Source organism: Tetrao urogallus (genome assembly GCF_951394365.1).
Source record: "Tetrao urogallus genome assembly, chromosome: 13".
NCBI classification, from domain to species: domain Eukaryota; kingdom Metazoa; phylum Chordata; class Aves; order Galliformes; family Phasianidae; genus Tetrao; species Tetrao urogallus.
This window is the reverse complement of record NC_136826.1, coordinates 1,643,446-1,658,646: the sequence shown is the minus strand read 5'-3', so window position 1 is coordinate 1,658,646 and position 15,201 is coordinate 1,643,446. Positions and strand designations below refer to the sequence as shown.

At 41.9% G+C, this 15,201-nt stretch overlaps 1 protein-coding gene across 5 annotated transcripts in view; it reads right to left on the bottom strand.

Annotated features, from left to right (window-relative positions):
- Positions 1-2,662: 2,662 nt before the first annotated feature.
- Positions 2,663-15,201, bottom strand: part of MTMR1 (myotubularin related protein 1) — a gene marked incomplete at both ends in the record, with an annotated part of 31,527 nt that continues 18,988 nt past the window's right edge. For all 5 annotated transcript variants that reach the window (XM_079541796.1, XM_079541797.1, XM_079541798.1 and 2 more), the window contains 3 exons: positions 2,663-2,827; positions 12,276-12,452; positions 13,816-13,929. In XM_079541796.1, the coding sequence (XP_079397922.1) occupies positions 2,663-2,827; positions 12,276-12,452; positions 13,816-13,929 (456 nt within the window). The remainder of the gene's footprint in view (positions 2,828-12,275; positions 12,453-13,815; positions 13,930-15,201) is intronic.

Here is a 15,201-nt window from a genome sequence, read left to right as displayed (position 1 = left end):
TAAAGTGGCAAAGTGTCTGATGCTGATGATGCACAGTTAACTTCACAAGCAAAAATTGTTTCAACTGTTTCACATGGCTTCAGTCTATTCTGGTATACCAGGCTGACATCGTTGGCTCTCTCAAGTGTGAAACTGAACTGCTTGCTGTCCTTCTGCACGTCCCCTTTACGAGGAGTCAAAAACAAACAAAGCAAAAGAAAATGCGGCCACTGAATTAGAGTTAGCAGTATGGGTGCATCAAGCAGGAAGCAGCATTCTGCTCTTACTGCAAACAGTCCAATGCTGCCTTATTGAAGATTAAAAAAAAAGATGGACACTGTTAAATCAATAGGAAAAAACATCTGAATATTGGGAAACAGACTGAGTACAGCCTACCGACCACCTCTGTGGTACAAAACCATGCTTTAGCTACCATGTCACCTATACAGAATTTCTGCAAATCACCACATTAAGTGTGTGCAAAACCACCTGTGCCATGTCCACATTACAGCAGGATCCTTGCCCACCCCTGCAGTCAGGCAGATGCCCCGAGCTGCACTGGGACCCACAGATGAACTGGCAGCAGCAGAGGTACGAGGGAGCCTTTGTGGCACAGCACAGTTCTCACACTGCAGTTCTAGGAACCCAAGCTTTTAAAATCTCACAATGCCTAAGCTAATCCGGTCAGCACTTCCACAATAATTACAGAGGAAACACTGTGACTACGAGCACCAATAAAGAGGAAAACTTCAAAAGATTTTCCTTAGTGCTGCATTTCAGAGATAAAATGCTTTGCTTTAATGTACAGTTAAAGCGTCAGGGAAATCTGAAGCATGGTAGTTCTGTTCAATCCCAGCTCAACATATCTTGGCAATGTAAAACTCACTGCTGCCATCACTTTAGCAGAACTTTTTTTTCTTTTCTTTTAAAAACAGAGAAACATTACTCACCTATTCATAAAAAGCATGAGGCTCGTTAGGAGATGCCACCTTGCAGCAGCCTGTACTCAGTTCCTGCAGGCAAATAGCTATTATAAAGTGCTGCATCACAGAAGGCACACCCAGCCCTGCATGGGAAACTTGGAGTACAGACAGTGCATCTGCCTTGCAGGTGGAGCTGCAGGCACTCACAGCTCACCGCCCTCATTTACTGCACGCTGCACATCTTAATGGCGAGAAACAGAGAAGTGCTGCCTCACATTAAGGGCAGAAGCACAACAGCACACAGCTATCACAGAGTAAAGCATTCCATTCCCATACAGAACGTCACATTCTTAACAGGGCTCAATTCCCAGCGGCAGAACTTGAAGCACAAATTGGAAAGCACACCTGCAGCGCTTCAGCACGTCAAGGAGAGGAACCAGAATCTCCCAAAACAGTGAGGAAAAGGAACAGGAAGATTTTCAGCATGCACCACTTCTGTGCCTTTCTACAGAGGCCATCTGTACACCTGTTAACGAGGCCACGGCACCGCTGTCTTGAAAAGCTGGATGTTACAGCTATCAAGTACCTGTACAAGTATTAATGCCTTTGGGTATTGCTGTTGGGAATCTGTATTTTAAATGAAGATTGAGATGCATTATTCACTTTACAGAAAAAAAATGCTAGCAAGAGTTTAAAAAACAGCCAGCTGGCTTTATTCCAAGCAAACCAATTAAGCTCATCTTATTTAAAAAACTTTGTCAAACAAAGTCATTACGAGTTAAGGTCTTTGAATGCGTTTGGGTAGGCAGGATCCGTTTTCTCAGAGCCTAAGAACATCAGCTGAACATCACACACACATATATGAACAGACATGCCTCTGCATTTTGTGTGTACAGTTTACAATAAAACACTGCTAACAACACGTGGAGCTATACAGATATACAATTTGCACAGCTGAGTGTCATTTCAACCCCCAGTGCTATTATTTGCTAGAAAACAAACCCGTACTTTGAACAAGACCTTGATGTGATTAAGTCCACCCCTCACTCAGGAGGCTGAAGCTGAACAATAAACTAAACCATCAAAAGACTTTATTGCAACTGGTACAAAAGGCATTAAAAAAACTAAAATACATGCTTCACCAAATATATTACATCATACACGTCAGCACGGTGTATTGGACGAACCCAGTTTATCTTCATCCACTTTTAATGGCATATTTAGTTGAAATGCAAAACTGACTACACTGGAAAACATTACTTTAAAATCCATTTCCAAGTGCATCAATTTCCTTAAAAAACACAATTGCTCTACCAAAAAAATATATATATTGTATTACCGTGTGAAATACAGAGCTCCCATTCAGAAAAACGTCCTCAGTATTCTGTGTAAGCATCGTGTCCATTTCATCTGATTCTCTCAAGCAGGCATGGTACCCTAGGCAGTGTGAGAGGCATCTTTCTGTCTGCTTAGCAGATGGATTCCCTTTTGAGGATGGTTAAATTGTTAGTTGCTCGAAATGAAGTTTAATTTCACAATTGACGATTTAAGTAGAGATGTCAAAACATGTGGGGACTGCCAACAATACAAGACATCACATCTACTGAAGCTCTTTTTGGCCTCATTGTAGTAATATCAGACACAGTAAGGCATGTAGATCACAGCTGTCACAAGCCACTCAATCCCTGCGTGGTGGGAAAACGTTCTGCCCCCCTTTGTATTACCTGGCTTGAACTGTTTCACACAGCTTTAGTTACACATCACACAGAAGTGTGCACTGGTGTGGCTGAATGGGACGGAGATGAACCTCTGTCAGAGGAGGAGGACAGGGACCGTGTAGCTGCTTCCCGCTGCAAATCTTCAACCTTCTTCTGCAGCTCAGTGCGGATGGCGAGCAGCTCCTTAAGGTTCTGATGGATTGGAACCTGTGGGTGAAGAAAGAAAGGTTTACTCTGATCCATAATAACAAATTATCTTCTCAAGTAATGCTTCCACTGTCCCCCATGGTAACACCACGGATGCAGCAGCTATGAATTTCAGTGTGTCAATATCTAGGGACAGTGGTTAGCCATCTGAAAGGGAACATTTTTGACAACTGTTCCTTCCTAACACCACACACCGTTGGCAGGAAGCCTGTTCAAAACACTGTTTGCAAACCGAGTGGTTGGGATACTAAAAAACACTCTGGTAAGTGTATCCCTATCCCTTACCACCACCACTTTCAGTTGAGCTTAACAATGCCTTCACAGAGAACTACTTCCCATGCCTGCTGGGACAGAACTCGCTAAGCAGAACTCACAAAGCTGGCTCCATAGGGAGCATCTCATTACTGTTCTAACCAGGCACCTTTCCAGGAGCCTGACCCCTCCAGCACGTTGGTGAGAAAAGCACAGCAGCCACGTGGATTGTGCTTGTGCTGGATCTCCTAAGTCACACACCAATACTCCTTTTGTACACGTGGCTCACATGGGTTTCTGCCTCTGCTTCTGACAGTGGCATCAAGAACACTGGAGACTCTGGCATCTGCAGCAGAGTTCTGTGTGGTTGTCAGGTTTCTCCAGTACATTAAAATCTGTTGCAGACAAAGGAAGACTCGAGTCATGTTGCTTTTTAACCAGCTGGATCTTTTTTCCTCAGACAAGCAGAGAGAGGCTTTCCCTCATTTCAAATGCCACAGAAAGGCCAAAAAAGTTTGTCCGTTGCTTTCAATTTCTCTTATCCTCCATCATCTCTGAATTGTTTACAGCTTTTGGAAGGCACAATATGGGAAAACAAATTCATTGGGCTGACAAGGTAATCATGGGAAGACGTAGCATTGGGAAACTTGCAGATTGCTAGACATAGCAGGTAAGTGACACGTCAGGTTTCTGGAACACCTTCACCCAACAGCAGGGCTGGCATGCACACCCCAGCAGGACATTCTCACACAGTGTTATGTGAAGAAAATCACAGAGGGTTTCTCACTATCAACACACAACTGAGTCACAACTCACAAGCCTTCCTTCCTCCTGCAAGCCTTGCCTACACTGCCCACAAGTTCTTTAGCCAGAGAGGCCACAAGTCCAAAGATGACAGCCTCCTTCACTAAGCAAACACAAAGCACCTCCTGGAGAAAGGCAATCTCATTCTTCTAAGGTGCTCTACAAAAAAACAAATACACCTGAAAATGTGACAACACCGAGCCCAGCTGTGAAGCTTCTCAAGATGCTGTGAAATGCACTACAGAGAAGACAAATAAGGGGTCTGGATAACAGCAGGGTCACCAGAGCTTTCCACTGCACAGTGCCCAGGCTCCCACAGAAGCATCTCCATACAGCTGCCTTTTGGGAACCAAAGCCACTGCAGAGCATGGCATGCTATGTACGTGCTCAGGGAGGCTCCGAGTGCCTGCACTGCTCGATCCTCCTGTGCTCCCCCACGACTTGATTCACATCTTCTGCCTCAGCTGAAGTGCTGCTCTCCCCAGGCTTACATCTCAAAGCGTGTGATCTTCAAGTAAGTTCTCTAAATAACAATAATGTTTTTAAAAGGCAGCACATATTTGAGTCACACAGGAAACCCTTCCATGCACAGGCTGAAAAATTATGCACTCAAAAAACTGAGTGTCAGAAAGAAGATTATTTTTCTGCACTTAATTCAGCTTCTCTGTACAGTTATATAAAATTGTTGCTTAGATAACATTAAAATACTATTTTCCTTCTTGTGTTCCTGCTTTATTCAGTGCAGAGTTTGATGCTGCTCCACCAGAGAGCAGCTCTTCAATGTTCAGGGTTTTTTGGTTTTTTGGTTTTTTTTTTTCTTTTTTTTTTTCTTTTTTTTTTTTTCCAGTTTCTGACCCCATCCTTTATTTATTCTTCTGAAATTAAAATGCCCTCTTCTCCTAATGGACTTTCCTGTCCTTTCATCTCGCAGTGAGAAACAAACAGTGCCCAGCAGGTCCACACACACCAGCATCCTTCGTGACACAGCCTAGGCTGCCCCAAAGAAAACTGTTCCACAGAATGCGTCAGATGGGCTGTGCAGAACATAATGTACCATCGTGACTTCACATACAGCATCTCTACCAAGAGTCAAGCTGAATGCTGTCACTTTCTCTTTTTCAAGTGGAGAAGTCTAGCTCTGGTTAGACTCCATACAGACTGCTTTGACTGCATACAGATTTCATACAGAAACTTCTATTTTCTCAGATGACGTTCCAGAAGCAGAACAGAAAGCAGAGAGCTTCACCTTGCTGAGCATCACCACTACTCATTCCTGCTCCCCATCAGTTGTAGCTCACTCACGTTTGTATCAAATCCATCTCCTCCTTTCTAACTGCATTTACTCTCGGCGCTTAAGAACGGACTGCGATGGCTGCAGCCTCAGCCCTCCACATCAGATGAATGTCTTTGAGGATACAATCAGCCACATTTCTGAAAGATTCTCCCTCTCAATTAAATCTCCTGCTTGCCCTAGAGATGGAGCATTTACAGAACAGCCCTTCGCCCCAACAAAAGGAAACCTGCCATACCAATATTTTCACATTTTTCTGAGCTGTACTCCCCTAAGAAACAAAGCCTTTGTGGATGAAGTTTACCAAGCAATTCAGGCAGACGCACATAGTTGATGACTCAGTACAAATCGTTTAAGTCTGGCAAAGCTGTAAGCAAGACAGAGTAGAGTCTGGAGGGGAAAAAAGGTCAGCTTGAAATATGGTCATATTTTAGGAAGAGCACGTTAGATTCAAACACTGCAAAATATGTCCACATAAACATCACCATGCCATTTCATGTGCTAGTACAAACACAAATCTTTTTCTCATGATTTCCAGAAAAAGATGTTGCTTTGCATTTAACAGCCTCACATGCACACTGCAACGCCATGTGGATGCACAGCCGCAGAACACAGTAAGATTTTACCCACTAAAATTCAGATACTTACCTCAATGTCTTGGAATAACATTTCAAATTCAGCGTAAAGAACCTTTCACACTTTCAGAGCATTTCTCAACAGCTAGCAATAACTTACTCATTAGCGATAGGGGTCCATGCTCGAATCACATATGCACGGGGTTAGAAAAGCGATACAGGCAGCCAAAGGACAGAAAACAGAAAATACACAAGTTGTGTACTGTGCTGCTTTTCAGTGGGTTTTTTTGTTTGTTTTTAAATAAGGAGCTGCATATTCTCCCAGATGTCTTTATGTCTGCTCCTGTAATTTCCCTTTCTTGAGAGAAAAAAAAGTTTACTTCCTTCCCACTGTTCCTCCAGTCTTACTCCCAAGCAAACCTGTTACTGCCGGCGTTTCCTCACCCCACCTTGTGCAAGTCCTTGTAGATAACTAACTCCCCACCTACAGCTTTGCCATCTCACACCATTCTATTACCGCACAGTTCCTCTTAAAGAAAGCTTTCTTCAGAAGGCAGCGGGTCCAAACATCTTCTCAATAATACCCTAATGGTCTGCAGGAACAAAGTTCATCTTTGCTAAAAGGGAGAGCAGCAGATTCTGCAAGACCAAGAGGCTCGGAGAAGGCTGCTTATTAGGCCTTATTATAAGGCCTTGTTATCACCTGATCTCTACAAACACATCCTCACACAGCACACGTCCTGCCTCCACGACAAGCTTTTATTACAGTCTTGTTAAGAAATCACGTCGCTGATTTGACAGATGGATTTGTTGGCAGTCTGAGAGCAGATTCACTGCATCCTCTTTCACTGTGCCTCTCAAATTAGGAGAGGGAGCTCCAAAGATGACCCTGGGCCCAGTACCCAGGTTTTGTGCTTTACTCTGTGGTATCTATGCTAGGCTTTCAGAAAGGCATGCAACCATTCCTTTGCAGCCTGTCCCCTCAGTAATGCTGCTAGGCAACAGCAGGCCACAAGGGCTGGCACCTAACCATCTGAGTTCCACTCCAGGTAAAAGAGCTGTTTCTGCAGAGCAGACGTTGTGAAAAGCAACACTGCCATTCACATCTAACACAGCAAGAAAAATCAACCAGGCAGGGACAACGGAGTGGACTTCAACATCCCTAAGCAGCGGGGAGAAGGGATGGATCCTCAGCAAGTCTGACCTTGCTCCACACATTTACCAAAACGCTGGTTCTGTAAAAGTCAGAGAGGTTACCTGCAGCACCTCAGGAAGACTTCATGCTGTTAGGGTTTTTTTTTTTTTTTAAATTATTATTTACTGCTGTAATACTGACTCAGGAACTAAAAAGAACACGACTGAGACTTTATGTTGTCCCCTTCCCTATCTCATTATCAACTTATATAATAAAAAAAGGAAAACAACTTATTTTCTTCAGCAAAGTTCTCAGCATTCCCTCACTTTTAGACAATTCACGTTCTTGCCCATTTCCACACTCTTCAAGTTCCCAGTTCCACTTTTCTGTACCAAGCCGTGACCAAGCTTTGGAGCTGACCCTGCTCCTCGCACGACCTGCTCACTTCTACCTACCTTCTGCTCTTGCACTCCTTCCTTGCCACTTAGTTCCTCTCCCTCCCCTTCCTCATCCAGGCCTGTTCTGGAGGTGCCTTCTCCCTGGCATGAGCATTCTCTTTCCCTGCTAAGCCCACACGTGATTCTCTCTCTGCAAGTGATACTTGCAGTACGTGGCATCCTCCACCCAAGCCAATGAAAACCAGCAAAACGCTGCAAAACAGAGTGAGCCAAGCAGAGCCCTTGACTCAGGAAGAACAGATTGTAGGTTCCCACTGACGTATGTTACTGGTATGAACTGGTTAAATGGGTGGATGTTTATTTTCCTCATTAGCTACAGTTTTATTGCTTGTTTCATACAAAACCAGATAGCTGCCTCTCCTACATCACACAGATAAGGTGCCTACTGCCTATCATGAGCTGAAAAATACTTAGACCAATACTGAGGAAACATCCTTTATTGCTTAAAACACCGCTGATATGAAACCATTTTTAATTGACCTGTGCACACTGAAGGCAGGCGTAGTGCTCAGAACACACCACTCTACATTTACAATAAATTACTCTGCCAGACAAGGTCTTGAAGGAAAGTGATTTGTGCTTTTTACATTTTTAAAATAATTATAGTCACACAGAAGTTACAATTACACTACACAATATACATGCTACAACACAACAACTGCCTATAGACACAGGGCAGCTTTATTTCCTAGTAGTTCCAAACCTTTTTCTTCATAGAATTACACAGTTCACTTTCAGTACTGGTTCTCAGGTTTTCATCTCCAAGTAACCCTTCAAGATCATGAAGTGCTTCTGGATAACAAAATTTGTCAACAGAAGGAGAAATACAAAAGAAATTATAATAGCTACTCACTTACTGTACTGCTAAGTCTTAATTGGATATCTACTGCATATCACTGCACTAGCTCAAGGACAGACATTCACATGAAAATTGTTCAACGTGAATGCATTTTGTCTTGTTCAGCGAGTATACTTTATCCATTTTAGCAACAGGGAAGAAAGGCTGCAGAGGAAAATGGTTACTTTAAATTCATTGCTTTTCTTGAGACTGTCAGTTTTTCCAAAAACCTACTCTGTGCACTGCACAGACAACAGCATCTTTCACTCAAGCTTTCAGTTCCTCTTCCTGACGAGCTGGAATTCTGACTTTCTTTTAAAACCTACTTAACAGTATACTCACAGGAAAAGTCAATCTCAAACAATGAAAACAGCAGTTTTCTATAATAATCAATACTTCCCTGCTTACTGTAAAGGTATGCTCCTGGGAGGCCAACCAAACTCCCAGGCCTCCTGGAAAAGCAATGACTAGTAAATAGAAATTACAAAGCCTACCATGCAAGAACAGGAAAGCACACTTGTCAAACTGTATAGATTTACAGGCACAGGAAACATGACACGCTATGGACTGATGCCATTATTTGTTTTAACCTACACCTCATTTAGCTTTGACATCTGAAGGATTAGAGTGATGTTTTAAGGACCTGCTCTTCAGAGCACGTTGGAAACTCCCCAGAATTAAGTTATTCATACCATGTTAATTTCTCCATCTCTGTGCATAACCTGATGCAGGACTCATTACAAAATAGCAGGTTTTTTTCCCCTCAAATAACTACAGATTCTTTCAGAACATAGGAAAGGCAGTTAAGTCTGTATTTTACTCTTATCAATTGAATGTGGAGGGCTCTACCTGCTGATCCAAGTTATGCACACAAATCAGCCTTGGCAAACCTTGGCTTGGACACGCAGATAGTGAGAAATGATCAGCACCAAGAGACACTTGTCTCATCAGAAGAAACTCTGTAGTAAATGCTGGCTTGAAATCCAGTTCCCCGGGGGGCTCTCAGCTAACTGACCCACGCAGCACCTCCTCTTCCTGCCATCTCCTGCCTCACTCTTCCATGCAAAGACAACAGGCTCAGAACCATGGGCTGTGGGCCAGCAATGCACTTCCAGAGCCGTAGGGTGGCTTTGTCCTGCCACCAAATTATCTTACAGACGTGTGTGAACTCTGCAAGTATTACAAGTGATGTCAACAACGTCAGCAGAGAGACCTGCAGGAAATATGTGTGAAGGCAGGTGGAACTGCTACAGACACTCTGGGGCCACGCTGTACGTCCTGTCCCTAAGTAGCAACACAAAGCACTTCATAATTATGTCTTCCATTTCAGTCTAAACTGATTTTCCAGTAACGCTCTGCATGTGCTAAAGAGCAAATAAGAGGCTAACGTTGTGCTTACTGACAGGTTCAGCTGACGTTTAATCACTTGAATGCTTAACAAAACTGATTCTTTTGCAATTCCTACATAGCATAAAGAAGGCAGCTATCACTGTAACCCATCTGCACGCTTTCCAGATCATTTCTGAATACACCACGCAAACTGTTATTCCTTTTTTTTTTTTTGAAGCCAGCCTTTAAGTAGGAACAGACCTCCCCTGGCAGCTGCAGGAAGCTCCAAGGCCTGCCCACAGCAGACAGGCCTATGTCACCAGCCAACCTGAGTTTCCAGTGCCCATCTTCAGTTAAGGATGGAACTCCACAGGCACAAAAAAAGAATGTATTTGAAAAACTGGGAAGCACTCCTAAAACATTCTCTCTAGCACAGAGGCCCCATTTCCAGGAGAACAGAACAGAACTTCAAGAAAAAACTGCAGGTGTAGAAAAACTAAAACAAAAAAATTAAAGCACGTTTAAGCTCCCTATTCCAAGGATTAAAATGCCATTTGCCAGAAGCCATACAAACAACTACACATGACTTAATGGGTGATGCAAATTGATGAACTAGAGTACAATCTTGTCCTCCCACCTTCCATAGCAAGACACAGCTTGAACTGAAAGGAACAGAACATTTACTCATGCACTGCACATAGGAATGGCAAAGAGCATACTAGCTTGCAATGCCACCCTTGCAGAACCTCCCTGAATTGCCCAGACAGACAACTAACTGACAGCTAGCAGCCTGAACTTCTCAGACTACAGTAAAGAGGTCTGAACAACCACATGGGAAAAGAAAGAGAAATAAATGGCACCAGTTGAAAAAATTCAAAAGCATCATACTATGTTATGGCCTGTAGAGTCACCTGTAAACCCAGCAATATGCACCCACAGAGCACTCAACTCTGTGTACAAAGATTGAAAGAGCTTATCCTCCCCGTCACACAGAAATACTCACTTCTCCAACCCAAGGAAAGGGCAAAGAAGAAAAAAACAAAGGAAAAAAAAACCCACTCATGCCTCTTCCCAGTCAATGAATTCAAATGCAACAGGACTAAAATCTAATTTTCTTGGGACAAGAAGTCAATAATGATGCAACACCTCCAAACTGAAACTGAGGAACACTTTATTTCACTTAGGAATTAGAATGACCTTGTTGAAGCAGAGTTTAGCATAAAAAGGAATCTGCAAAACCCACCCACATTTAACTTCAGATTTTCTAGGTGACTCAGTGCTCAGAACCCTCTGCAAGGAGGCTGTGTGCCACCTCATCGCAGAGCACCTCCTGCAACACAGCCATAGTCCTAACCTGGGGCTCTTCATGCAAGCAAGTACCATCAATAGTACCAATTAAGCCACCCGTACAACTCAGAAACGAGTATCACTCCATGCCATCTCTTTACCGAGCCGCTGACTGAGAGGCAGTGGGCACTGAGGCACACACGGCAGCAAGGCAGTTCTGGTATTTTCTTGTTATGTCCACTCTTCCCCACCACTTATCTCTTCTGCAGTTACTGACTTCCACGCGTGTTTACAAAGCCTGCTTTGCTCTCAGGACCTGAAGATCCCAATTAAATACAACTGACATCGCTGAAGGTCAATTCTACTAAAACGTGCGCAAACCACGCCAATGTTTTCCAGCAAACAGGTTCAGGGAAGGTGACGTTTTGCTAAAAAGCAGATGGCAATTTGACTTCAAAACTACAAAAACAAAAACAAAAGTTTCACATTGCTATAAATGGATACCTAACCAAGGGTTACATCAAGAAAACAGAGCAAGTGTGGGCAACAGGGAAGTGCAAAGGAAATACCTCAGTGAGGAAGCAAGCAACACATATTTCTCCAGTACCTCACAGGGTACTGCTCAGATGCTTGGATCTCTAACCGCGTGCTGTCCTTGAAACACGTCTTTTCAAACAGGCTCTGACTTGTGGGTGTCTAATAAATCTGAACCTCACATCTCTTGCTAACTGTGAGAAGATGAAAGCAGCTTTCAAACAGTCACTCATTGCAGGTAATTTATCATTAAGTCACTTGGGGATACCTTGAAATGTTACCTTAATAAAGAGACAGAGTAACATCCTCAGATACATTATGGTTGTGAAACAAACCTAATGTACACTCTCAGAATTCTGAAGATAAAACACAGCATTTTTCTGATGAGATTTAGAGATTTGTCTGAATAGGAGACATTACTTATAAGAACAAATACTGATGATTCAAGGAGTACATTTCAGGAGCATTTAATCTTTAGCATGCCAGCTTGAAAACAGGAAGGTCAGTGGAAAACAAATACCTGTAGGAAAGCTTAGAGTCTGCAAATGAGTTGGTATGTAGATCAATTCCTTTCAGAAATCACTGCTGCATTTTATAACGTAATTGCCAAACAGCAAAACATAATGAAACTACACAAGAAGGTTAATGCAACAGAAGCATTAAAAGTGCTGTAAAATATTACAGTAATCTTCTGACAAGAAAGAGCGCTTATGTCACCTTTCACAAGTCAGTGAAGTGGTACCACAACTATATTCTACTGGTAGCCTTAATGAACACTGAACATTTTACACAGTTTTAACATACCTGATGCCTTGTTTTAGAAAAAACATCTTTTTCCCCACCACCAACAGTCAAAGAATACTTTTCTTGAATGAAATGGACCTTACAAAAACCAGTAATTTTATCTCTGTACTTTCAGGGAAACACAAAAGTGGAACCTCATACCTGAGGCCGCATCCTCGGGTTCCATCTGACATAGTAGTTGACCCACAGTTCCAAATGGTTCAGACTGGCAACAGGATACAGGACGTGGTTCTCATAGTTTACATAGAAAGGATTTGTGAATTCATCTAACTGACTGTTTATGTAGGACCACAGCGATACAGTCTTAGTGCTCAACTCCTGAATTAAAAAAAATACAGAAAAATAAGTACATGGATTGCAAGGTGTTAAAATGTGAGGTCATTATCTAGACATCCCTATCTTTGTGAAGATTACCTGATATACTGCAATACTGCCCTCTGAGAACACTTGCTGGCCACTAAGTGTTAAAGCTTTATCAAAACTTTTGATATCCTGTTCCCTTCCAAGGCGAACTGAGAAGGGAGATTGAGGCATAATATTTCCAAAGACAATGAGTTCTGGCTGAGGAAGAGAAAGCTGTACTGGTCGTAACTTACTGCAGTGTCTGCAGCTCCTTAGATCTACAGTTATGTGTACATGTGACCGCTTCAAAAAGATTTACAAATAAGTCAGCTTTGAAAAGAAAATCAGTGAGGAGAGAACGCGATTTGAAAGATCCAAAATAGCACCTGTGGAAAACAGCACCTTCCTTCTCCCACTCAAACTATCTGCTCCCAGTATCTATTGGCACTGTGATTTAAAATTACTAGCTTTATTTGCACTTCTGAAAGTTCTATTATACTAAACATAATCAGCATAAACATGGTTAGATCAAGGTTTCAGAATGTGAGCCTCAGATTCATCTTGCAATTTTACACTTGTACAACGTAGTTAAGCATGTGCTTCTGCTACCTCTGTGTCTTAAGCTGCATTTCTTCATTGAGAACTGCACACAACTGATTTACTGAGAACGCCGTTGGGAAGTTCTGCATTCTCTGAGAATGTTATTCAGCTCCACCTTGTGGAGTCTGCGTGCAACTTTCTCCTCTATGGAAGCAGAGACAAACCTGAAAAACAACAGGTCTAACTGCCAAGGAAGAGCTACTTGTTCTGACACAAACATGAAGTGCCTCAAACGAAAAAAAGCCAGAAGTGTAGTTGGAATACTGAAAAAAGCTTTCTTTTTTTTAAAAAAAAAGAAAAAACCACAGCATGTTTTCCAAACTCAAAGCATTTCATGATGTCCTAACTCCATTCATTCTGGCATTTTAAACTCCCCCAGTCTCCAAGCACAGGATCCATACAATTATGTCCTGAAGTGACTAAAGCCATGCACAGGAGTTGCTCTGAAAATAGCAAAGAAATGTTAATAGCACTCGATAATAACTACATAAAACTGAACGCTGGCTAGAAATATGTGAAAGTCAATTTTTTAAAATCCTCAGAACTGCCAAGAGGTAACAGCCAAAGAAAAGTGGATGGGATCTCACTTAATAGGGCATTCATTATGTGTTCCATGGAATTACATCTGTAATGCCCTCAAAGACTATGCAGCAAATTTACCAAAAAACAGCTAAAGTGTTCTCAGGTCATATGTCCGAAGCATTTCCTACAAAACCAACATATGAAATTGATTATTTACCTCTTTTAACCTTTCTTTTTCGCAGTTGCATAAGAAAGTCCCAAATAGGCAGCTATAAAGGTGATCCAGAATGGTGATCAAAAACAACTCGTTGAATTCAAAGGCTGCAGGAAACTTAAATTTAAAAAAAAGAAAGGTAAAATTACTCTAAGCTGTATTTTAAGCATCATGGTAAGGAAGCAATTAACAAATAAGAAATAACTAAAAGATTCAGGTAAGATTATTTTCCTGTTTAGTGATTCTATTCAGGAAAACTAAGAGATTTCTTTAACTTCCACTGCAGTAATAAACTTCACCTGCAAACTTCTTCATATCCTCAGAGACAAACCCTACATTCATTATGCAAGTGCACAAGGATGCAAGCACAGAAGCATTAGCTAGTGTGAAACTGGGGACACAAAGCAACTCATTGTGAGGAGCCCTATCTAACAGCACGTGCTTTATTCCTCTATGATATTTAAGAGCTTTAGTTCTGCTTCTAACATGCAGTGAGCTGGATAATAAACACAAATGTACATAAAATACACTGGATATATATTTTAAACGTTTCTTACATTTTTTACCCAAATTATGTCATTTTTCTTCATCTCACACCTCAACTTTAGCATCAGCTACATATAATAATCTTTTAATCTCTCTTCTTTCTATATCAGAAAGTAAATTCTGGATATCCAAATTGAAAGAAGCGTTATTCCTGTGACACCACTGAACATTATATTCACAAGCAGAGGTTACCTGACACACTCTAGAACAAGCATATGGAAAATCTGAAAGCACAGTTTACTTAGAATGCATCTTAATCCGTAGTGCTTCAAAAGTCAGGAAGAAATCAGTACAGAAGTGCACGGGCTGCTATCTATTCAGATGGAAAACATCCTTCAATCACTTTATGATAGGACTGCATATGGCAACTGCTTCATATGTCAAAATAACTTTTTCTTCAGAATGACAAAGGTCTCAAATACAGACATGGAATGATGAACATTTAAGAGAACAAACAAACAAATTTAGACAACTCAAAAACAATTTTATAAGCATTTCTCCCCTTGCCATGAGAACGAGCATCTTAGGAGACTGATTTTTAGGAAAAACAAAAACATTTCTTTATTTCCACTAAAGGAGTGAATATTTTCACAAGTCTAGAATGCAACATTCACCACGAAGAACGTCCTCCTCTATGCAAAACTATCTAGCCAGAAATTCAGATGTGAAGAAGGCAGCAGCCTGGGTTCAGTCACGTGCCACTGAGCAACACCACTGCCTTGGCATCAGTTTGAGAACTACTTCTAAAAGAAAAGCATAACTAGGAGGAATAACCTAGCAGTCAGGACTGCGGATGGACTGGCTGATCCAGAAACTCCTCTTCAGTGCCACCTGTGATTTGCA